The 26,281-nt window shown below is 41.4% G+C and overlaps 1 protein-coding gene and 1 non-coding gene across 2 annotated transcripts in view; both read right to left on the bottom strand.

Annotated features, from left to right (window-relative positions):
• Positions 1 to 26,281, bottom strand: part of LOC137648621 (enoyl-CoA hydratase, mitochondrial-like) — a 237,554-nt gene that overhangs the window by 69,720 nt on the left and 141,553 nt on the right. Inside the window, exon 5 of the mRNA XM_068381560.1 lies at positions 17,308 to 17,427. Within this exon, the coding sequence (XP_068237661.1) occupies positions 17,308 to 17,427 (120 nt within the window). The remainder of the gene's footprint in view (positions 1 to 17,307; positions 17,428 to 26,281) is intronic.
• Positions 25,044 to 25,161, bottom strand: LOC137648935 (5S ribosomal RNA). The gene has a single exon (XR_011045761.1). It is a non-coding gene; the product is annotated as a 5S ribosomal RNA (ribosomal RNA).

Raw genomic sequence — 26,281 nt, 5'->3', positions numbered from 1 at the left:
AGAGTGCAGACTTAAGGGTAGACCACCATTTATGTTCCTGAGTTGTACCAGAAAGGGTTACTTTTATGGTTAAATTGTACTCCTTTTCAGTTGAAGCATAAACTCTCTGAGCAAAAGCTCAAAGCTGAGTATAGTTATTCCACGTCAAACCTGATCTGTTACCCTTCCAAAGATGATAGGCCTCCTGCTTCTCTAAATAAGCACGTCTACAATCATCATTGAACCATGGTTTGTCCTTCACTCGGTACCTTAGCACACGAGAAGGGATACGCCTATCAATTACGTTGACTAGATTCTCATTCAAAGGGACAACAGGATCTACACTACTATATAACTGTGACTTATTCAAGCACAAAAGATCATGCAAAATCCCATTCCAGTCTGCTTGGGATTCATATAAATTTTACAAGAGTATGATACATCAGGGACAGGCTGTTCAGTCTTCACTACTAATGAAATCAAGGCATGATCAGATGTCCCGACTGGAGAACCATCCTTACTAGTTATAACGCCAGGGGAGTCGGTGTATACGAGGTACAAGCAATTACCAGACCTGTGAGTAGCTTCATTTATGATTTGCTCACAGCCTGATTCAGACGCAAAGCCTAAAGCTCTTAAGCCATGGCGATCGGAAGGAGAGATAGAACTTAACCACCCCCTATGGTGAGCATTAAAATCACCAACAAAGACAAAAGAAGCCTTTCTATCATCTTCTTGTATCTTAGCCATGATGGTAAGTAGACAATCGAAGATAGAATCATCCATGTCTGGATTCCGGTAGATCGAACACAAATAAAAGTTGTTATGCTTGCCACAAACTTTTATTACCTGAATCTCATGACATCCCCATTGATAGCAAGACATGAGAAGCAGGGTACTCAGTCCTAATATACACCGCCATTCCCCTGGCCCTAGGGATGGCATCACGTTTCAACATTATTGGCTTCTTAAAACCAGTTATAAGGAGCTCAGATGAGTGCCTCATATTAGAAACCAAAGTTTCTGAGCACAAAAGAATATTATACTGTCTGGACGCAACTGTAAGGTCTTGAATATTTGCATGAAGACCACGAATATTCCAATACAGAAGACGGCATTGATGAAATCTAGGACGTACTGGTCAAGGATTTCGCTCAATGTCTCCAGACAGCATAAGAATTAATAGAAATAAAAAAGACACATCTTACTTAAAAATTAGATTAACAAGAATTATAACATAAACAATATGTACAGAATTATAAATAAAGTGATTAATGAAACCCATAGATTATAGTAAAAAGTCGGAAAAACTGGTAAACATGGAGGAGCCGATACACCATGCAAGGCTAAATACCCTCCAGGATAGCCACTTCAACTGAAGGGAGGACAGTAAGAATGGTTTTAAGAAGAAAAAGAATCAGAAAAGGAAAAGACAACCTCTTGATAAACCACCAGGTATCCATGGCCCTTCTATTAAGCCTGCCTAACACACCATTTAAAAAAAACAAGAGGAAGAAAAAAATAATAGGATAGAATAGTGTGCCTGAGTGTACCCTCAAGCAAGAGAACTCTAACCCAAGACAGTGGAAGACCATGGTACAGAGGCTATGGCACTACCCAAGACTAGAGGACAATGGTTTAATTTTGGAATGTCCTTCTCCTAGAAGAGCTGCTTATCATACCTAAAGAGTCTCTTCTTCCCTTACCAAGAGGAAAGTACACTGAACAATTGCAGTACAGTAATTAATCCCTTGGGTGAAGAAGTGTTTTGTATCTCATTGTTGTCAGGTGTTTGAGGAAAGACGAGAATATGTAAAAAATAGGCCAGACTATTCTGTGTAAGTGTAGGCAAAAAAAAAAAAAAAATAAGCCGTAACCAGAGAGAGGGATCCAATGCATTACTGTCTGGCCAGTCAAAGGATCCAATAACTCTCTAGTGGTAGTATTTCAACGGGTGGCTGGTGCCCTGGCCAACCTACTACCAACAAAGTATATGCCGGAACAAATTATATTTTTATTACATTTCTGTACAATGTAAAGTTCATTATTACTATCAAGTAGTTTATATTTTTTTATGGCTATTTATCGTGGAACTATAACAGAATAACGTAATCACTTCAATGAATTTAAAGTTTTTATTACACAATATCACAGTGCTTTACAATTATTTAAAGATATTTACATTAAAAAATTTTCAAATTTAATCTACCACTTACCAATAAATGGAACAATATTTTAGTTGTTTAAAGAGAAATATATTGGAGAATAAAGCAAACTTTGGAAAAATTATTCTGTAATCAACAGTAAAACAAATAAACATGGAAATGTAGCTTATTATAGGATAAATGAGCGAGTGTATCCGATGATGACAAATCGTGCATAGAGCTCCAGTAGCAAATCCACGGCTTCATAGTGAATGGGTTAGCAACAAATATTTAGGATTAACTAGTAGAATATCTAAATTTGCCGACGATACTAATTTGGGCATAAATGCTGCAAACTCAGAAGACAGAATCCTTATGAGAGGATCTAATGAAGCTAGGAGAATGGTCCAGAAAATGGAAAATGCCTTTCAACTGTGTGAAATGTAAAGTAATGCACATAGTTATAGTAACCCACAATCAGATTACTTACTACTGGGTAATGACACAGAAAAAGTGGACCAGGAGGAAGATCTCGGTATTATTAACAGCAAGACTTTTAAGTTCACCAAACAGAGCATAAAAGCTGAAAAGAAAGCACAAAAACTACTAGGCTAAATAAAGAGACTATTCAAATACAGAAACAAAGACACTATACTACATCTGTACACATCACTATTAAAACCCCATCAAGAATGCAAAGTCCAATTCTGGGCTTCAAGTATTCAGAAGAATATAAATCGAGTGGAAGCAGTACAAACTAGGGCCACCAAACTAGTTCCAACATTAAGGCAATTTGGATATAGACGGAGGATGGAACGTTTGAAATTATTTGATCTAAAAACACGACGACTAAGGGGACAGTTAATAGAGGCATACAAAATTCTTGAATGAATAACAAATGTAGATTACAACAATCTATTACAGCTTAGCAAAAATCAGTCCAGAGGTAACGGATGCAAACTGGAATTGAAAAGATACAACACCACTCAGTGTGGTAATTTCTTTACATGCAAAATAGCAAATACTTGGAAAAGACTCTCAGTGGATGTAGCAAACAGTAACACAGTAAACGAGTTCATGAATAAGTTAGACAAGATCATAAGAACTCTAAATTCTTAAACAGAATTGCTCTACCAAAGAGCAAATGTAGTCTCCGTAGATGGACTACCTTTGAGACATTCAAAACCCCTGTAAAAAAGCACATACATACATACACACACACACACACACACACACACACACACACACACACACTCACTCTCCATAACAAATTTATTTTTTTTTTTTTTTTTACAAAGTTTCAATTAAATACTCACTGACAGAGCCTCAATAAATAATTTTGTAAGCATTATAATCAAGCACCACAGGGTTAAAAACTATAAATTATCCTGTATCAACAATGTGAATGAAACTCCAGTTAACTTTATGCAGTTCAACTCAACATTAAATAAAATATGAGAGAAGTACTGCAAATAAAACTATTGAAATAAGTATGCTAATTAGAAAATGATAGATCACGCAATAATTGTTTCCCTTAGGAAAAATGGAATATCCTTCGGTAGTACTGTATGCCTTAATAATAAGGGAGTTATTTGATCTGAAAATTGGGATTAACAACAGCGGACCACGCAGGATTAATTAGATGATTTGGAAAGTATAAATGTAAACAATGGAAAAGATTATAATTCACTGGTTTTATTTAAAAATACGATTAAAAAAAATGAATATTACACGCATTATTATTGGGTACAGTTCAGTGAGAAACCATTTTAATCAAATTCTGGATTATTTCAAATATAGCTGTAATTTTTTACAAAAGTAAATCGATATACAGTGCACAGCGAGAACTAAGACGAGCTAGTGGAGAAAGGTAAGTGGCGCGAAGCACATCCAGTGTAAAGGAGCGCTGGCTATTTGAAATCATTGTGCCACTAGAGTTTTCATAGTGAATATACGATTTTTCATTTAATAGGTATTGTGGTTCTCTGTGTTGCGTGTAAGTGAAATCACGAAGGGAGAGCTTGTGTAAAAATAGGACTGACTGTAGTAGAAAGAGGATAAGAGAAATTTAGAGTCAAACTGAGGAGAAAAAATAATTCTCCAGTTCGAGAGCCCTCTTGCTCATCACAAGGCTTCAGCATGGAAATGATATGCCATGCTGAAGCCCAATGACTACATCAAGGTATTCTCTTATTAAACACTACCTGAAACAACTTCAAGCACTGAAAAGAATAAACATAGGCATTGTGAACTAAGTCTTCGCTCTCTGTTGAAGTAAATATTGTGACAACCCTGAGGCGGGGGAGTTCCTGGACCACCAGTCACAGAGATCGCCAAAAGAAAAGGCGCCTGGTGCCTCCATGAGGGGAAGATATAAGGATACGGGAAAAATTTCCTTGTTTGCTGAAAAGTTGTATAGCTAATACTTCACAGATATGAACAATGTAACCTAATGGTAAGATTCATCATAATAATTATTACAGCATCAGATGGAAAAATGGATTTTCATTATAAAATGAAATTTTATTGCATACTTAACGAACAATTATATAGCTGTAGGTTCCCTACGACGGCAGACAAAAGATTCAAAACTACCGCGGTGGCGCCGCCATCGCTGATGTAGGTGACGTCATCTCCCTCCACTCAAGGGAGCTATAGGTACAACTGTCCAGGTAACATCAATTCGTTCTGCCCAGCCATCCAATAGTGGGGAGGAGGGAGGGCTTTAATTAATAATTATTCGGTAAGTATGCAATAAAATTTCATTTTATAATGAAAATCCATTTTTATTGCAGTGTCTTACCAAACAATTATATAGCTGATTACCCATTGCAAGGATGGGGGGGCTGTGGATGCAAGTTTTACTTGAACAATAACATATGATTATTGAAAATAAAGTAAGCCCAAAAGCACTGTTAGTGCCTGTTGCACCTTACCTTGTAAGAGAGCTACTGCAGGAGAATACTGCCTCTGGTCGGAGCTCATCTTACATAGTAGAGGACTTGGAATATGACCAATGATTGCCTCTACATGGAGTGGAAGATCCTCGTAGTCATGAAGCCTGATGAATAAAAACAAGATGGTGTTCACCGCTGACTTAACGAAGATACAATAAAATATTGCCCTTGCCCTGGGCTAAGACCAGAAAATAACCAACATGAAAAAACTGTCACCTACACCGAAATAAAAACCTTTATCCACCAAAACTAACACTAAAATGACTGGTGAGTACTCCAGGTACATTGTACACCCAGACTTCCCTTTAACTCGTCAACCTTGATACAAGGTAGAAACATAGGTTAATAGAGGGAGCAATGCCCTATGTCGTTCCTCCCAACACCCTACCCGCTACCGAAAGCCGACCGAGAGACTTACAATCTTCAAACACTGTCTCGATTTCTTTCAAATAATGCGTCGCAAACACTGATTTAGACCTCCAATAGGTACTACGCAGGATAGCGGATAGCGACAAGTTGTATCGAAAAGCATGAGAAGTCGCTACCGCTCGAACTTCGTTTACCTTCACTCACAATAAAGGAAATACTGCGTCGTTAGCTTTAGAATGTGCTTCCACAATTAATTCTCTCAGAAAAAAGGAAATAGCATTTTTCGAGAGGGGACGAGAGGGATTTTTAACAGAGCACCATAAACGATTCGACTGACCTCTAATTTTCTCTGTTCTACGGATGTAATATCTTAAAGCCCGTATGGGACATAAGAGTCCTTCTTCTTCTTCCTGGCCTATCTAGTCTGTCAGGTTTTTTAGAACAAAGTTACGTGGCCACGGATTAGAAGGGTTTTCATTTTTTTGCGAGAAAATCGAGTTCTACAGAGCAAACTGCATCGCCTTGAGAAAATCCCACTTTTTTGTCCATTGCGTGTAGCTCGCTTACTCTTCTAGCTGATGCCAATGCAGCTAAAAATAACGTCGTCTTGGTGAGATTCCTCATAGACGAAGAAAGTAACGGTTCAAAGGGAGGACCCAAAACCCGTTTAAGAACTATATCGAGATTCCATGCTATCGAGCCTTTTCACGATTTGGAAGTCTCGAACAATTTAATTAGATCAGAAAGATCACTATTTGTGGATAGGTCTAATCCTCTGTGTTTAAAGACTGAAGCCAGCATCGCTCTGTATCCCTTAATAGTCGAAGGCGCTAAACGCTCAACGTCCCTTAAGAAAAGAAGGAAATCAGCTATTTCGTTCACAGATGTTTCAGAAGAAGAGACTTTAGTCTGTCTACACCATCTTCGAAACACTCCCCATTTAGACTGATATAGTCTGTTAAAAGAAACTCGTCTACACTTCGCGATAGCTTCTGCAGCTCGTTTTGAAAAACCTTTCCCTTGGACGAGACTCCTGACAGTCTGTATCCAGTCAGTGCCAGAGCGGATAATCCTTGGTGGAATCTTTCGAAGTGTGGTTGTCTGAGTAGACATTTCTTTAACGGAAGAAGTATACGAGCAAGTCGAGGATATCTGGGAACCATTCTTTTCTTGGCCAGAATGGAGCGACTAGTGTCAGAGAAACATTTTCGTGGAATGTCACTTTGTTCAGCAACTGTCTTATTAGGCCGAACGGGGGAAAAGTATACGCTTCCAGGCCCGACCAGTCTAGTAACATTGCATCGACCGACCATGCAAGAGGATCCAGGACTGGGAGCAAAACAGCGGAAGCCGGTTGTTCTTCGAGGTTGCAAAGAGAGCTATCATCGATTTCCCCAAAGTTTCCACAGGTCTAAGCAGACCTTTGCATCGAGAGTCCATGCTAACGGCAGAACTTGATGACGGCGAGTTAGTCCGTCCGCCAACACGTTCATTTTCCCCTGAACAAATCGAGGGATCAGCGTAACCTGAAATTTTTCTGCCCAAAAAAGCAGATCTTTTGCAAGGTTGTAGAGGGTGAAGGAGCGCGTTCCCCCTTGTCTCCTGATGTAGGAAAGTGCTGTTGAGTTGTCTCCGTGAACTGCTACCACCCGTCCCGTCATGAGATGAGAGAATACCTGAAGTCCAAGGAACACTGCTAATAGCTCCCTCATGTTGATATGAAGAGAGCACTGCGTTTCCGACCATTCCCCCGATGTTTCGTTCTTCCCCAACAGGGCTCCCCAACCTACATCGGAGGCATCTGAAAAGAACTGTAGGGTTGGGTGGAGTGGATGAAGAGAAAGACCTTCTACCAGTCTTGGTTTTGAAAGCCACCACGCTAAGTCCTCCTTGATTCCGTCTGGAATCGGGAATATTGTTGAGTCCGGTTGAGTCTTTCTGCACCATGAAGCTTTCAGGAAGAATTGAAAGGGCCTCATGTGCAGCCTTCCAAGTTTGACAAACTCTTCCACCGAAGCTAGTGTTCCTAAAAGACTGGTCCAATGGTTGGCGGAACAGGACTTGCAGTCCAGGCAATCCTGAACTGTCTCCAGACACGACTGGACTCTCTTTGGTGACAGAAAAGCCCGAAAAACTCGAGAGTTCAGAGTCATCCCCAAATAGTGAATGTCCTGAGAAGGAATTAGCCAAGATTTCTCCTCGTTTATTAGAAGGCCTAACGAGTGAGTTAATGAAAGAGTCCTCTTGAGATTCTTCATGCACTGACTTTCCGAAGAGGAGCGGAGAAGCCAGTCGTCTAGGTAGAGTGACACTCTGATGCCTAGGAGGTGTAACCACTTTCCCAGAGGAGACAACATTCGCGTAAATACTTGCGGTGCTGTCGAGAGGCCGAAGCAAAGAGCTTGAAACTGGTAGATCTTGCCCATGAACACAAACCGAAGATATTTCCTGGAGTTCTGATGAATCAGAATGTGGAAATATGCGTCCTGCATATCCAGGGATACCATCCAGTCCCCTTGACGAAGGGATTCCAACACTGAACGAGTTGTTTCCATATTGAATTTGGTCTTCTGGACGAACAAATTCAGTGCGCTTACATCCAGTACGGGCCTCCAGTCCCCCGATGACTTGGGGACTACGAACATATGGTTGTAAAACCCCGGGGATGGTCTGTCGCTTATCTCCTCTATGACCGCCTTCCATACGAGAATCTCTATTTCTCGGGTTAAGGCTACAAATTTTTCCGAGCCTGGCGAGTAGGCGGGTAATGTAATGGGAACTTGGATCGAGGCGGAGTGTCTTTGAAAGGAATGGAGTAACCGAACCGGAGGACTTGTGTCACCTAGGGCTCTGCCCCTCTGCGACTCCATTCCTCCCAAAAAAGGCTCAACCTGACCCCTACTGGTGCATGAAGGATTGAAGAATCACTTAGGAGATTTCGTGTCGAGTTTGGTCGAGGACTTGGTTGGGTGTCGTAAATTAAATCGAGGCCTGACGAACGGTCTAGACCTACCCCCTCGAAAGGGTTTCTTCTGCAAAGGTGAAACCAAGGTGGTAGTCGTCACAGTCGAGGGTTTAATCCGCTTAGAAGACTGTTCAAGCAAGTCATTAGTAGACTTCTTCTCTTGTGCGGAAAGAATCTTGGTCCCTATTTCTTCTGGAAACAGATGATCCTTGTCGAGAGGAGAAAACAAAAGGGCGGACTTCTGAGACGAAGCGACTCCTTTCGAAACAAACGAACACCAGAGCTGTCTTTTCTTGAGAGTCCCGATTGCAAAGAGAGAGGACAGTTCATCGCAACCATCCCGAACTGATTTGTCGGCACATGACAAAACCCCAAGCCAGTCCGATGCCAGGTCTTCCTGAAGAGTTGAGCAATCCTCTATTTTCGTAGTGAGAGCTCCAATCGTCCAGTCCAAGAAACTCATAATTTCTAAAACCTTGAAAATATTCTTTACCAAATGGTCTAACTCAGGCGATGTAAAGAATATTTTACTGCTGCAAATGCGGATCTCCTATTTGCATCCACCAAGCCAGAGAAGTCCCCCTGAGAGGAAGCAGACACTCCCATAGAAGGGGCTTCCCCGGTTACATAGAACCTTTACCTCTTCTTAATAAGTTTCGACGGATGATAGGCGAAAGTTGCTTTCCCAAGATCTCTCTTGACCTTCAACCAATCTTCTATATCACGAAGTGTATGTTTAGCAGCCTTGGAAAGAACGAGCTTCAGGAGAAGAGGATCGACATTCTTCCTTCTCATCAGGAAAATGGAAGCAGGCGACCTGGGAGCGGCTGCTACGAAGTAATCCGGATACATGTCGAGAAGGTAGCGTAAAAGCTTCGAATAACATGAGAGAGGAATAGTGTCCGTTTCTAAATACTCCTCGTCATCCGAAGAAATAGGCGATAGAGACGGTTCTTGATTCGACTCATTGTTCTTCGTACCTTGTTTATTTTCTTTCATCCAGTTCATCAGTTCTTGCGACTGTCGACGTAACGGAACTAAATTATCTTCTTCTAGTGTTGAAGTCGAAGCAACTGGAGTCGTGGATTTCAACACGATCGCCACCGGAGGTGTCGCGCCAGGCAAATTATCTGTCGCATGCAAAGTCGAAGGACAAGGTTCGACAGTTTGATGAGTCAAAGATCTCGATGAACTCAGAATCGGTTGTTCCACAACCGAGTCGAAGGCAGCTGTCGCTGTCGTAAGAATACGAGGTGAAGTCCATGTAGCTACGCTACACGACGGGCGAGCGATATCTACTTCTCTGTTCCTTTTCACAGGAGGCGAAGAAAACACCTCTTCAGTCGAACGTCTCTTCAACGGACGTGATAATGAAGAATCATGCCACTTACAACGTCTAACCGAAGGCGAATCACTCGACTTACGACGTCTAACTGGGGTCGAGTCACTCGACTCTGTCGATAACTGGTCACCAAACGACACACTGTGGAGGATTAATTTTATTTTAAGTTATTTTTTTGTTTTGCCAAATCGAGAGAGAGAGAGAGAGAGAGAGAGAGAGAGAGAGAGAGAGAGAGAGAGAGAGAGAGAGAGAGAGAGAGTTGTTTTAGTATTGTTAAATCGAGACATTTTATTTGCTTTAGCCTTGTCATTAATGAGAGAGAGAGAGAGAGAGAGAGAGAGAGAGAGAGAGAGAGAGAGAGAGAGAGAGAGAGAGAGAGAGAGAGAGAGAGAGAGTGTTTATTTGCTTTAGTTTTGTCAGAGAGAGAGAGAGAGAATTTAATTTGCTTTAGTTTTGTTAGATCGCGCGTGCGCGAGAGTGTGTGCGTGTTTTGTGTGTCCGCGGTGCGCGCCGAAGAACAAGGGTAGTTTGCGAATGATTGGTTGTTGTTGGAAAGATTGTCGGTATATTTGAGGTTGTTTGTTTACATTTTTTTAGCTAGGATAGGGCGGTGATGAATGTCTTGGGCGAAAGCATTGGATCTCTGACTGTAGAAGGAGTCGGTTGTTATTTTTTTTGTTCTTCGGAAGCCGGCTGTTTAGTGTTTTTTATATTCGGAGTAAGTACTGTTTTTATTCATTTTTGTTAGGCGCGTTCGTGAATGATAGAAAGTTTATTGTTTATCTTTGATTATAGTGCGATAGTTAAGTTAGTTAGGAGTGTTCATAAGTGTTTTTTCTTTTTTTATTTTGGCAGGCCGTGATTCCTCCTTTGGAGAGAGTTCACTTGAATGTGAAATTGACTATTGATGACCTGGCTTACTTAAGGAACTTGTGTTTAGAATGCTCTAGTGGATTGATCAACTGTTGACGACCTGGCCTGTTTATTACAATTACGATTTTGATTGCTGTTATTGATGAGTATGATGATGATGATGATGACGATATAGACTGCCAAATTAAGTGAGGCAGTTATAGCAGATTGTGCCAGTGTTGCGTCTGCCAGGGAGTTGTGGCTTTGGCCGAAAAGGATTGTTGGCCCTAGTGTGGATAAAGAGTTCCACACATACACAAATATTGGTTTTGGGGTGTGGTAATTTTAAGTTGTTAGGGTTTTTTTTATTTGAATGGTGTTACGGTTTTATATTTAATATTGTTTATGATTAGTGATAAGTGTGTTTTTTGGTTTATGATTGCGTTTACTTTTAAGAATATAGTGTTAAGGTTATGTTTTGTTTTCATTTTCCTTCTGTCTAAGAGTCCAGTTTAAAGTAAAGTAAGGGGAAAGTTTGTGTTGTGGGATATTTTGGAAGTAAGAGTGATCAAAGGTGTGGGGGTTTGTTTTTGTTGACATCCCGCCACATAAATTTGGCGCCCGAACAGGGACTGAAAATAAAGGGACTTGAGAGGTGGGATTGAAGCTGGACTCTTTGACGAAGGACGGAATTAGGATTAAGGTTGAAGAAAAATGGAAGGTAAATACGAGGCTTTGGAGGAGGAATTGCGGCATTATAAAGAACGGGAGCAGATGTGGATAGTTGAGAAAGAGAGGTTGCTAGTAGAGAATGAGAGGTTGAACTGGGAGAATGCGGCGATGCAGAAGGAGCTTAGTGAGTTAAAGGGAACTGTAGAGAGAGTGGAAGAGGGTGTTGAGACGAGGATGCGAGAAAATGAGAAACGAATGGAATCTATGTTAGGGCAAGTAATGGGGATGATGAAAACTGTCATGGGTGAAGGTGCAGTCGGAGGAGTGGCTTCTGCTTCTGGTAACGGGTTGATGGTGGAAGAGGATAGGGTAAGTGATAATGGGGAAGGTAGTGATAGTGATATTGAAAATAAAGGGACTAGACATAGTAAGATTGGAACGAAGGGTGATAGGAAGAATGAGAAGAAAGGTAAAGATAATGTGAAGAAGGAAAAGAAGAAAGGTCAGGGTGTGAGTGAGGATGATCAAGAATGGGTGAAGGTGGTTAGTAAGAAAAAGGGTAAGACGGGAATAGTTAAAGATAGGACTTTGAGTGTAGAATTAGATTCATTGTATTCAAATGAAGAAGAAGGCAACAAGAAGGGAGTAGAAAGTGAAGATAGTAGTGAGAATGAAGTAGAGGAAGTTTGTAAGACAGTGTTTATGAGAGAGGTTCCTAGGTGTGAAAGTTTTAATGAACATAGCAGTAGGGATGTATATGACTTCTTTAGGGAATATGAAAAGTTTTGTCAGGCTAAGTATGGGGATAGTAAGAGAGTTTGGGCTAGGGAGTTGGGAGAATTTTTGTCAGGATATTTGTTGACGATGTATGGGGTGATAATGAGTGTAGGAGAGGTTGAGTATGAAAGTGTAAAGAAGAGGATAATTGAACAGGTAAAACGTATGAAAGGTAGTGTTAGGTATAAGCGAAAAAATGATTTTGATGAAGCACGAATGAAGGTGGGTGAAGCAATCTCGATGTATGTATGTCGGTTAGAAACATTGTCTAGAAAGAAGTATGGGGACGAAGGAATAAATGAAAATAAGGAACTAATGAAGAAGTTTTTGGGTACAGTACCAGAGAGTGTGTGTGAGTTTATTCATTTGAAACGGAAGGAGAAAATGAGGTGGACTAGAGAGAGATTGACTTGGGATGATATTTTAGAGATAGTTGAGGATTACGAGTTGGATAGGTGTATGAAAGAAAGTAAATCTGTGAGTGTAAGAACTGGAATGGAGGAATGTGTGCCAGAATTTGGTAGTTTTAGAGATGCTGTTATGAGAGGGCCAATGAGGGCAGCTGATAGTGTAGTAGATAGAAGTGTTAGGGTGAGTAAAGTAGGAGTAACCATGCCGAGAAATGACGGGTTTAGACTGGGAAATCAAGTTTGGAGAGATAGAAGTGCTAGTACGCAGCAAGTTAGGTTAGGTAGTGGTATCCGTGAAGAGAGGTGTTATAGGTGTGGGAAGGTAGGACATAAAAAGAACGAGTGTAGATGGGCATTAGGAGCATGTTTCGGGTGTGGAGAGACAGGGCATCGTATTAGCGACTGTAAGAAAGAGAAAGTGGTTAAGTGTTATCGGTGTGGTATGACTGGGCACATAGCGAGTGGATGCCGTAGTAATCGTATGAATGTAATTTGTGGTAATTGTGGTAAGGATGGTCATTATGCTAGAATGTGCAAGGAGCCGCGGGGTAAGTGTACTGAATGTGGTGCAGATGGGCATGTAGCTAGGGTTTGTAGAAAGAAGGGATCAAGTCAGCCAGGATGTTGGGGAAACTAATTAATCAGAGGGTTCAGCTGGGTGAGTCCTCGTGTGTGTGGGGAGTGAATGTGATGCATGTTCGTGAGGGTTTATTGCATGAAGATGTGATGGGAGAAAGAGCACATGATTGCATGAGTGCGAAAATGATTTTAAATTGTGTAGAGTTGGTTGGTTTGATTGATACTGGTTGTGGTGTCAATTTAATGTTTAGGAATGCATATGATAAGGTAAAAGAGGTTTGTGAATTTAAGGGATGTAAGGGTGAAGTAAAAGGTATTGGTAATTTGCGTATGCCTGTGCAAGGAAAGTTGCGGGAAAATGTTATGATTGGGGGGTTGATGATGGAGGATAATGATTTTTACGTGGTCGAGGGAGCGAATGAGAAATATGATGTACTGCTTGGGTATAAATTTCTGAAAAAATGTGGTATGATTGTACATCCAAGTGTGAATATGATAGAAATAAAGGTTAAAGGTAATATTTGTGTTGAATTTTGAAAAGATAGTAAGACCGAGATTGAGTGTGTCCGAGAATGATAGAGATGTTTGGAAGAAAGCAAATGAGAGATTTGAAAGCTACAAAGTGGGAGAGAAAGTGTTAAAAGAAGTAATTGAAAAAGGAAGAATGAATGTCAATAAGGTACGTGATAAGTTTGAAGGTCCATATGAGGTGTTAGATGTTGGTTCTAGTGGGTTGAGTTATGTTTTAGGTAAAGTAAGTGTGGATGGTAGTGTGGAAAAGGTTAGGGCACACCACAATCAGTTGCGGAAATGGAAGGAGGTACCAAGATATGTTCAGGAGAAAGGTATGAATAAATGGCTGAAAACAAACAAGTATGAACCGAGTATGTGTGAGACATTAGGTTTAGAAGATAAGCAATTGGTGTTAGTAGAGTATGGAAGGAAAAAGAAGTCTGAGAATTTTACTGGGGATAAAAGACAGGAAAATTTTGTAGTTGTTGGCGGGAATCAGAATAAGCAGGACAAGGGTGTAAATGTACAGGTGAGTATGGAAGATAAATGTATTAATACAGATGAAACTTGGATGAGTATGAATGATACTTATAGTGTGTGTGGTTTTTCGTTAGATGAGGCAAGAGAACGTATGACGAACACGAGAATGAAAGATAGGAGAATGATAAGCAGTATGAATGATTCTTTTGTTAAAGTAGAAAATGGTTTAGATGTAATGGATGAATTGTTGACAGAAATTAGTGGGATTTTCGGGGCAGATGAAACTGAGGTAGATGAAATAGTGCATGATATCTTAGACGAGCAGAACATAGACGGGAATAGTAATAGTACGTTAAATGAAAACGACATGGAAGAAGTGAATGAGAGAGTGCAGGTATATGAAGGCCCAGTTACCCGAAGCCGAGGTCCCGTTCCAGACTGCGACTGGGTTATGAAAAAAATTAGGTAAGTGTTGTGTGAGGATTTGGCAAAGTAAGGGGGGAGGAATGTGGAGGATTAATTTTATTTTAAGTTATTTTTTTGTTTTGCCAAATCGAGAGAGAGAGAGAGAGAGAGAGAGAGAGAGAGAGAGAGAGAGAGAGAGAGAGAGAGAGAGAGAGAGAGAGAGAGAGAGAGAGAGAGAGAGAGTTGTTTTAGTATTGTTAAATCGAGACATTTTATTTGCTTTAGCCTTGTCATTAATGAGAGAGAGAGAGAGAGAGAGAGAGAGAGAGAGAGAGAGAGAGAGAGAGAGAGAGAGAGAGAGAATGTTTATTTGCTTTAGTTTTGTCAGAGAGAGAGAGAATTTCATTTGCTTGAGTTTTGTTAGATCGCGCGTGCGCGAGAGAGTGTGTGCGTGTTTTGTGTGTCCGCGGTGCGCGCCGAAGAACAAGGGTAGTTTGCGAATGATTGGTTGTTGTTGGAAAGATTGTCGGTATATTTGAGGTTGTTTGTTTACATTTTTTTAGCTAGGATAGGGCGGTGATGAATGTCTTGGGCGAAAGCATTGGATCTCTGACTGTAGAAGGAGTCGGTTGTTATTTTTTTTGTTCTTCGGAAGCCGGCTGTTTAGTGTTTTTTATATTCGGAGTAAGTACTGTTTTTATTCATTTTTGTTAGGCGCGTTCGTGAATGATAGAAAGTTTATTGTTTATCTTTGATTATAGTGCGATAGTTAAGTTAGTTAGGAGTGTTCATAAGTGTTTTTTCTTTTTTTATTTTGGCAGGCCGTGATTCCTCCTTTGGAGAGAGTTCACTTGAATGTGAAATTGACTATTGATGACCTGGCTTACTTAAGGAACTTGTGTTTAGAATGCTCTAGTGGATTGATCAACTGTTGACGACCTGGCCTGTTTATTACAATTACGATTTTGATTGCTGTTATTGATGAGTATGATGATGATGATGATGACGATATAGACTGCCAAATTAAGTGAGGCAGTTATAGCAGATTGTGCCAGTGTTGCGTCTGCCAGGGAGTTGTGGCTTTGGCCGAAAAGGATTGTTGGCCCTAGTGTGGATAAAGAGTTCCAAACATACACAAATATTGGTTTTGGGGTGTGGTAATTTTAAGTTGTTAGGGTTTTTTTTATTTGAATGGTGTTACGGTTTTATATTTAATATTGTTTATGATTAGTGATGTGTGTTTTTTGGTTTATGATTGCGTTTACTTTTAAGAATATAGTGTTAAGGTTATGTTTTGTTTTCATTTTCCTTCTGTCTAAGAGTCCAGTTTAAAGTAAAGTAAGGGGAAAGTTTGTGTTGTGGGATATTTTGGAAGTAAGAGTGATCAAAGGTGTGGGGGTTTGTTTTTGTTGACATCCCGCCACAATGGTGTTTAGTCGAATCCTGCTGTCGCACCACAGGATTGACTGAGGAAGCGACTGTCTGTGAGCAAACCCCGACAGTCTCCCTTGGACCTCCGGTATATCTTTTCCCCGAGGCGGGGAAGCGGGACAGTGACCTTCATCTAGGAGAACTATCGGGACAAACAGCCACCCCCTCCGACTGCACTGAACTGACACTTTTCACTTCACTAGAAGTCTTTCTTAAGAAAGACTTTACAGATAATCCTAATTGCATTACCGTATTAGCTAAAACATCAAATTTCTTTTCAAATTTAGATTCGAGACTGGCAATAGTGTCAGGAGAAACTTCACGGGAAGTTGGCAAAGGAGTTACAGGAACAGGAGGACTCAAGATCGGAGACATAATAAGAGGAGAAGGAGAAGGAATAGGAACAGGTGCTTTGATAGACGAAACAGAAGAGGCTAAACTACACTTATTTTCAGCTCTAAGAGCCGCCTTCCTCTTCCTATCCTTAATTACTTTCCCCGAGTGAGAAACAAAAACTTACCACTGTTGTTCACTAAAATCCTTGCATTCATCACAAGTCAATTCTTTAGACCACTCGCAACCCCTACATTTAATGCACTTAGTGTGCGAATCATAAATTAATTTAACTAACCTAGTTTTGCACCCTCCGCCGCAAAACCTAACTACTGAAGGACTAGAGTCCGACATGATGGTATGACCACAAAATTGTAGAAAAGAAAATTCAGCTTCAATCCTACAACACGGAGTTTGAATACTTCACCGATATTGAAGAGATAATGCTCCCCAACAAATGAAGAAAAAAATCTGCACTGACCACCGATGTTCACCAGAAGCCGGCAGAGAATGAATTGATGTTACCTGGACAGTTGTACCTATAGCTCCCTCGAGTGGAGGGAGATGACGTCACCTACATCAGCGATGGCGGCGCCACCGCGGTGGTTTTGAATCTATTGTCTGCTGTCATAGGGAACCTACAGCTATATAATTGTTCGGTAAGACACTGCAATAAAAATATATATTTGTACACCTATACTTTTCCGAGTGAACTATTAGTACTAATTTGAGTGTGACCAGAACATCCAACAATGACAAAGTTAAACATCTGGGGCTGGAGATTTAATTTCCTCAATTGTTTGGATTCCATAATACATAATTTTGTTGGTTTCTTTTCATTCCTTGATCGTGCCCTTTGGTCTAAAAGGTTCCTCTTTAGAACTGACCATTAAATAATAAAATTAAACACAGGGAAATTTCTGATTATAGTCTCAACCTAAAGATTGAGAATTACACATAACATTACATAGCTATTTATATGCTCTTGAATTATGGCACTAATGTTCCTAAGTTATTTGGACAAAAATAAAGTTAAAAAGTTCTTAAATAACATACACAATTTAAGGATCATTTATACTTTACAAAAAGTGTTACTCACATTTGTTAACAGCCTCTTTACACATTCCTACTACAACTTTAGAATGTGTTGCAATTTTTTCTCCCATTTTGATAGCTTCATTCACAAGTTGATCTGGAGGATGCACTGAACTTACTAAACCTGTAATAAATTTTTCTTATTAAAAACATTATTTTTTCAAGATGAAGTAAGGGTTTTGAGTTCCCCACAAAGTCATCTAAATCTTTTTATTTTAACCACACAAACTAAAAATTTGAAATGGCACAATATTCCAATATAACATACTGATAGTACCAAATAAACACTCTGAATTCCAGATGACTGGTTTTAGCTGTGATATCAAAGACTTACTCTACATGCTTTATATTTGTCTATGCATTACCTTCCATTATTTAGAAATTTTCTACAATTGAATTATTTTCTCAATACATATCCATCAGTTTACATGTAAGTAAAACTTTACATATAAGTAAAACTTCAGCCAGAAGTTCTCAGACACAGTATAGAATGCTAGGGAAACATTCCCCACTGGTCAGGCGTACATTTAGGAGCACAAAACTGCCCTGTTGGAGACCAATTCATTCCAAAAACCAATACTAGAGAATATTGGTTTGAGTTTCTTTTATCCTCCTCTTAGATTACCTGCTTACCAGTCTAGGAGCACCGTAGAGGGCAACTGTGACACAGAAGTGTATACAGCTGTCCTCTTCATTAAATGATTGTCTGATGTCTAGGGATGATTTCTAGCTTGGTTACGCATTTGTAGTATGGGGAGATTTTCTCCTAAGTTGCTGCCGGATCCAATCGGATAACTGTCTACAGTATATCTAAAGAGCGGATGCGTCTAGATGAAAACTACATGGGACTGAATTCTTTTAAAACACTTTTCTACACTAGAAGAATAAAGTTTTCTGCAGTTTATTTGCAAATTGTACTAATGTAAAGATATTATACATAACTGAATCATTAAATAGGCCAATTAAACAATAATATAAAAAAAAAAGTTTTACTTACTGCATTACATCTTGAGTTAACTAATATGGGGTCAGCTGAACATAAGTGTTATGATATTTAATAAATAGAAAGTTGAATTGAATGATACAGAAGTAACTAGGCAAGAAAGGTATACTGTAAACACTTATCTGTCATCTCTATGAATATGTCCATCAGACTCCATATACAGTACATGTTAATTATACAGTGCCACACTGTGCAGGGCCCTTGGGCTTTATTGGGCTGTCCTTATTTGGAATTACACAATGGTTGGTACATGATCTATGGTTAGTTATGATCTATGTGAAGTTATATTTACCAACTATGGAATAATGAAAAGTGAATTAACAATCAATCAATCAATCATACTGCAAACTGAAAATTCCTTTCAAAACTTATTATAAGGAGAAAAATATCTAGCTGTCTCATCCACCTTTGTTGATACAATGTACATAACTGGCCTTATAACATACTATTATTTTTGCAAGAGCTTGAATTTCCACAAGCACAAAGTCTTGAACATGGTACTGAGGTCATTCTGCATTTACATGAGTTTGGTCTGTAACACATCTTGTAATTACTTATGTAGGTTAGAGGCGAGACTAATGTTTAAAATGTTATAGATTTTGTTTCAATATTTCAATTAGGATATAAAATAAACTATTGTCTATCATACTTGTTTAGTTTACCTATTCAATAATCCTATTCTATATTTGAAGATAAGAATTCAATTATCTGCCCAGGGAAAAGTTACTAAATACTTCTTTTTCATTATTATCCTTACGAAATAAAATATTTTGAAACAGGTAGTGATATTTTTGCAGGCGGTAATACCTCACCAGACTGATACCACTTATATGACTACCCCAAATACTAGCGATAGTATTGTCGTGAAGATAGGGCGAGGTATGTCCTATTAGAATCAATAACATTCAAAATGATAGGCACTGTCATGCAACATGAACTTAAAAAATATCCATGAGGTAAGATGGACAGAAACATGAAGATAACCATCTAGCATCAATAGACAGTAATAGTTTCCCTTTCTACTGCTTTCATCCTTCAAAGCATTACCAACTTACAGAGGTAGAGTGGGGATACAAGCCATTTCAACTTACTGCTGGTCTAAAGTACGGATAAATGGGGAAATTTCCTGCCTGGTCTAGCCAACAGAGTACAATAACTGTGGCAAAACCTAAAAAACCAATCTGGTGTTAACAATAGAATGACATAAGGCTAGGGTGTACCCAATAAGTAACGGGCTACAGTATCCCTGACAGCAGTGAGATAGATACAAAGGGTACCGCAGAAATCATGAATACGGCTAAAGTAGTTAGTTAAGAATAAGGACTGGAAAAAGAAAGGAAAGATGAGAATTGAAATTTGGAAAGTTGGAGGCTTCACAGGAAAGGGAAGAGAGTTGACTGATACCATACAAAGGAGACTAAATGAAAGGGGCAAAGTGCAAGAAAGCTTGGGGAAGGATATAAAGTTTACTGCAAAGGGGAAGATACAAGGAGAAATGGGGGTAGGAACTATTCTCCATCCAGATTTTCTAACTAATGCCACAGAGGTCCACTGTATCAGTGACAGGTTTAAAGTTGGTAAAAGATTATAAAGTATGGTCTATCATATCAGCATACACCCCTGAACAAGGGTGTCATGAAGAAGGGGAATTCAGTGGGAAATTAAAAGAAATATAGAAAATGTTCCAAGAAATTAACTTTTAGTGTTATCTCAGGACATGAATGCCCATGAAGGTGAGAGTTCTGGTGGCTTTGAAGGAATACATGGAGGAATAGGTTTGGGAAGAAGGAACCAGGAAGGTGAAAGATTGTTAGAATTGGCAGAAGCTATGAATCCGGTAGTCTTGAATACAAAGTTTGAGAAAAAAGTCATCTGGTATCATTTAAAAATAGAAAAAATGAGAGACAAATTGATTGTTTTGGTTAGGAAAAAAAGACAAGAAAATTATTATGGATTGTTAGGTTATTCCAAATGAATCTGTTTTATCTCAACATAAAACTTGTGGTGACAGATATTTGGAAGGATACAAACTTGGAAGCTGAAGGGGGAGAATACAAGAGAGTTCTGAAGTAGTGGATTGATTGATTTAAAGTTTTCAGAAAGAGCCAGGAAAGGGATATGTGTAAATGGAACAACAAAATTTCCTGAAGATATATGGGATCTTTTGCGAGATTGTGGTGCCAGCAGAAACAGCAGAGGTGTATAGGACAAGAAGTGGTAAACAGCAAAAGGAAAAAGAAACATGGTGGAATCAAGAGATTTAAGCACCTGTGAAGAAAAAGAGCATTGCCAGAAGAAAGTGGGAAGAAGATAGCAACTACCAAACTAGTGAGGCATATAAATTTAGATGGATAAAGGGGGAAACAAAGAGAATGGTAGTGATTGGAAAGGGAGAAGCCAAAAGACAGTGTTATGAGATGAAAGGAACATCAGAGGGAGAAAAGATAACCTACAGAACTGCAAGACAGGTAGGAAGTAGGAGAGGTAGCATATTATTGATGAAAATCAAAATATCTTAATTAAGGAAGAGGAAGTCAAGAAAAGATGGGAAGACTAATTTTCACTATTAAACACTGAGAATGAGTGTGGAGAACTGGAAAATATTCCTTCAGTAGAAGAACCAATGGCAAACATCAGGGAGTGTAACTGAGAATGCTAAAAAGAAAGTTAAAGTAAAGCCGCAGGAAAATCAGAGGTAAAACAGATTAAGGCATTGGAGAGAGTCTCTGCAAAGAATGGATGCACACACTATTGGAAAAGATTTGGGATGTAGGAGAAATGCCAAGGGACTGAGAAGATGGTTGGATTGATAAATTCTATACTGCATACATAAATGTGTTAAAATGTGGGAACTACAGAGGACTAAAGCTTTTGAAGCCTCTATTAAAGGTACAGTAGGGTCCCGAATTATGCGTGTTCGAATTATGCGATTCCCCATTTATACGGTCGGTAGTTTAAAAAAAAAACAGATTGTTTCTGGAAAGCTGTTCAAAGTCTGCAAGTCAAGCACTATAAAATATATCAAATCTATTCTTTTTAAGTATATTGGTAGCCCTAAATACAGTGCTTGATAATAAATGTTACCAAACGATATTTATCTTACATTTTATTAACATAATTTCATAATAAATAGCCTCTTAAAGGATAAAATTCCATATCAACAATGAAATCAACTTTTAACTATGCGAATCCAGCTGACAAAATGTAAACAGAATTGTGGTTACATTCTCGGCAATCTTTATCTTTCTCTAACCTTTCGATAATTTCAATGGTGTTGTTAATGAAGGTATATTCAAGCATTATTTTTATTTAGTATAGAATATATAAAAGCTTTAGTTTTCCCTGTGGGTATTCAAGGTTTTCACACGAAGGCTGGGTTCGTTTATCGCCAGTGAATAGCGTAAATTTCGGTAACAAGTCGGCAATTTTTTGTCATCTTCTAAACAGTATAGATTTGCTTTACAATGATTTGTTTTGTTTTGTATAGTACAAGGTATAATTATAAAATTCTCTCTCGAAGAGAGAGAGAGAGAGAGAGAGAGAGAGAGAGAGACACTCTCTCTCTCTCTCTCTCTCTCTCTCTCTCTCTCTCTGTATGCGTGTAAAAAATAAAATCTTAGTTCACATATTACAACCTGAGTTTAAGAATGAAATTAACATGACTATTATTAGTTGCGGTGATAATTTCCTCGCTTCAAGAGGTACAAGAAACAAAAACATGGCATTCGATTACAACAGCTGATTCTCTCTCTCTCTCTCTCTCTCTCTCTCTCTCTCTCTCTCTCTCGTGTTATACAATACTTACATATACTGTGGATGAAGAACCCAAAATGACAAATTCGGAGATAATTTTTATTTTGCCTAACCATACAAACCTTAGCTATTTACATTGGGTATTACTTTCGGCGTAGCTAAAATGACGAGCCATTAGATTTTAACGAGGGTTTCCTACCCCGCGCTAGTTAGCAGGGGTAGGGGGAGGGGTAGCTTGCTACCCCTCCCTCCCTCACACACCGGTGAAATGTCTCCCTTCACTTAGAGGTAGGACTTGACTTGGGGGACAGGGCTGGCGGGCAAATATGTGTAAATAGCTAAGGTTTGTATGGTTAGGAAAAATACAAATTATCTCCGAATTTGTCATTTGTTCCGTAACCGAAATACAAACCACGCTATTTACATTGGGTGACTTACCCCTTAGGAAGGGTGGAAAGTCCCCAGCCATACTGGCTTTGGCTTTACCCGGGGACTCAGAATCCGAGTGAGTCGCACTCGAGAAAAGGAGTCCCTGCACCTCACAAGTTCCTTGCTCCGCAAGCAAACGTGGGGCCAACATAAGCTTGTGTGTGAAGGAAGAAAGTGTGACCCATCCTAGGCAGTTGACCTGGAGTTCCAGAAGGAACTCTGGGTTAGGACGTTCCCAATACCACCTCGTCAGGGTATGGGGGACGCGACAGTATTGACTCAATACTCGGAACACAAGGAAGCATGGTTTACCTGCAGAGGTTCGAGGTCAGCTATGCAGAGACCAGGATGCTGCTCCCCGTAGAGGGGATGATGAAGAAAGAAATAAGGGCCAGACATACTTCTTTCGTTCATGCAGACTAAAACCTGATAACAATGCCCTCAACCTTCTGCTACCTGTCCAAAAAGGAGCCTGAGGTTAGACCAGCTGTTGTGTAGCCAACACAGAGCGATAGAAACGTATCGATACTCCTGTGGGTCACGTCCTGCAGGAAGCGGGCTGCGAAGGTCATTAGACGCTTCCAGACTCCAGCTTGTAGCACCTGCGTCACACAGTAGTTCTACTCGAAGGCGAGGGACGTTGCGATGTATCCGACATGGTGCTGTAGGGCGACGTGACGGGGGAGGGTCTGGAGACAGGTCGAGATGAATGTCCTTGAGTCCGAGCTAAAGAGGTATACTGGTGACTCTCCCCTGTGTCCTCCCTGTGCTCCCAAACCGGCTGCACGTGAGGACAAACTGCAGCTGTTCTCAAAGATAACCTCTCGATTCCTTTACTGGCAAGGAGAAGGTTTGGGTCATCTGATACAGAATGGAGACTCGAAATCTTGAAGGAGTCGAACCGAAGGTCCGGGACTCCAAAATTCTGAGTCTAGAAAACAACTCAGGAGCGAACCTGAATGTTGCCTTCCCCTATTCTCTTGAAAGGGCGGAGTCGTACGAGACCATGAAGATTGCTTACACACTGGCCGAGGCCAGAGTGAGCAGGAGCACCGTCCCCCAAGACGGAATACGATCAGAGGCCTGACGTAATGGTTCTTGAGAAGATCTCTTAAGGGACTAAAGAGTCCGAACCATGCTCCATGGAGGAGGTCTCACTCCGACTGGGGGCAGGGACGTTCGCAGCTTCGCATGAGCGAAGAAAGGTCCAGCGGGAAGGATAAAGTCTATTCCTTTCAGCCTGAAGGCCAGGGAAAGGCTGAGCGATAGGCTTCACTGCCGAGAGCGGAAAAGAGTTTCCTCCCACCGAAAAGCAATAACTCCGTTATTGCTGGAGAAGAGGCCTCAAGGGAAGAGGTATCTCTCCCACGACACCAACCACAGAAGACTCTCCACTTCGCCTGGTAGACCCCTGCGGATTACTATCGCAGCTGACGCGACCTCCGCACCGCGACTGTAGCGGGTTGTCTCTTCTTGAGGGGGCGGCGTAGTGTCTCCAGGCGTGAAGCCGAAGCGATGCAACGGCTCGTGAAAGATGTTGTAGTGTGGTTGTTTGAGTAGCCTGTGCCGTGGAAGAAACTCTCCCGGGAGTTCCGTCAGGGGAAGCAGAGGGTCCGGAAACCGTTCTGCGTATAGTCACAGTGGAGCTCTCAGGGCCATCGAAAGGTTGACAGACAACCTAGTCTTGTTGAGACCCATTCTCAACAGACAACAATGGTGGGAAGACGCAGGCGTCGATGTTGTCCCACTGTCACCGGAAAGCATATTGCCAAAGAGTCTTGGGGTCTGAGACTGGGGGGAAGAACAGCGGAAGCTTGAAGTTCCAGGCTGTCGCGATCATGTCCCCCAGGCCAGGACTTGCTGGTTACTATAGGCCAAAGACCCCCAGGTACTCTCTATCTGCGAGGCTCTGCTCAGATAGTCGGAGAGAACATTCCTCTGTCCGGAATGAGCGAGCCGATGGTGGTATTGAGAGGACCTCGGATCATCTCAGTATCTCTACTGCAAGATGCGAAGGTATGAAAATGCGTCCCCTGCTGGTTGGAATACGCCAGTACCATGAAGTCGTCGCGCACGGAGCGACTCGGCAGGAACTGTAGGATCTGTAGAGGGGCCAGACTACGGCCCCTAAGCCTGCCTGAAGGATGGGGAGGTATCCTTCCGGTCCTGACCATAGGCCTGAACCGGAACATGGCCCCCCCCCCCACCTTTTCTTTGACGAGTCCGGGAACAGCATCAAAATGTGGGGAAAGGACGCGAATATCCACTCCCATCAAGAGGTTCCATAGGTCAAACCCCATTGCAGGTCTAAACGTTCCGCTGGTTCCATAGGGGCCAGAAAGTCCGGTTAATCGTTGCTTTGATACCCCCGGAACTTGGGCCGCCTCACAGGGAACTTATCCTGAGGCGACCGTTCGGGACTTTAGACGGGTCAATGAGGAAAAGAGACCCAGGAAACGTTCCAAGGTAGGGCTGAAAGCTCTGCTTGACTGAGACCAGGTACTGCGACTCTCCTCAGCCTTGCCACAGTCAACTGAAGGAAGGCTTGGAGAAGGAGGCAACAGCATCTGGTGTTCCCAGGCGTCACCCATCCAAGTACTGACCAGACCCAACGTTGCTTAACTTCGCTGATCGGACGAGAAGCAGTGTTTCCAACGTGGTATGGCCGTTGACTCAATATCATGGCTAGATACTCCAGATGTTGAGGCAGAAGTAATTTGCTCCTAGCAAATTACCATGATCTCTCACTCTTGGTAAAGACCCGGAAGCTTGTCCCGGCATTGAAGAAGGTCGAACCCGAGCCTACCGGAGTTGACCAGACCTCCAAAAAGCGAAGGAGGCGGAAGCCTGCTCCTGAGCGGCCATGAGGAAAGCAGGGAGAGTTCTCTGGGGAAAAACCTGTGATGCCGCGGCGGGATCGCCACACCGCATCATAAGCAGGAACACCTGTAGTCTAGGCTGAATTCCAAGAGCTTCCTGGAAGATGGATGGAATGGAGACTGGAAGTACCCGTCCTTCCGATCCAGGGCCTAAGGAGTCCTGCAGCCTCGTTACCAGTCTGATCGACTCTGCTGTTCCACGCTGGACGAAGTTTGTTCGACAAACTTGATCAGAGCTGAGAGGTCGACGACGGAACTCCCGTCTCAGATGCTTTCCTACGAGAAAGGATCGACTGAAGAAGCCGGGGGGGTGAAGCCGTCGACGACCCTATGGAGGACCTTCTCCTAAGGCATGGATCCTTCTGCCCAAACGGGCAAACCTCTTGCCGACCCCATGGCATAGAGGCTCAGTGACACTGGATTCACTGACAGAGACGGAGAGATGGTAAGAGCGGGGCGCGATATCCTTGGCTGATCATGAAGATGGTGCAGGAATCGGCATCGGGAAGCTGTTATCCGGACGAGTAACCTTAGGCATCCCCCCAGCGTGAGACCTGCAAGGGGGGGTTGCCAATCCTAGAGTTTGTGAACTCTGCCACTCCCTCTAGGATTATGCCTCCCCGGGAGAGCCTCCCGTGCTACCTGTCCCAGACAGGAGGGGACTGCTATTGTACACCTTGTCTTAGCTGCCGTAGCCGGTCCGATAACTTAGGCCGGCGAGGCTGAAAGAAGAGGCGTTGGAGGCCTGCAGGGTCTGGAAGAAAGCGCCTTGGAGGAGTGAAAACGGAAGTCGACTTCCTCCGCACAACAGCTGTCCATGTCTCTGTCCTTGGGCTCAAACAAGCTCTTCCCAAGGATGGAAGAGTGTCTGAGCTTGTCGACATCCACGGATGAGACACCCGAGGGGAAGCCCT

Source organism: Palaemon carinicauda, chromosome 10 (assembly GCF_036898095.1).
Source record: "Palaemon carinicauda isolate YSFRI2023 chromosome 10, ASM3689809v2, whole genome shotgun sequence".
Classification (NCBI taxonomy): Eukaryota; Metazoa; Arthropoda; class Malacostraca; order Decapoda; family Palaemonidae; genus Palaemon; species Palaemon carinicauda.
Note: the sequence above shows the minus strand (reverse complement) of the source record. Positions and strands in the feature narration are given on the sequence as shown.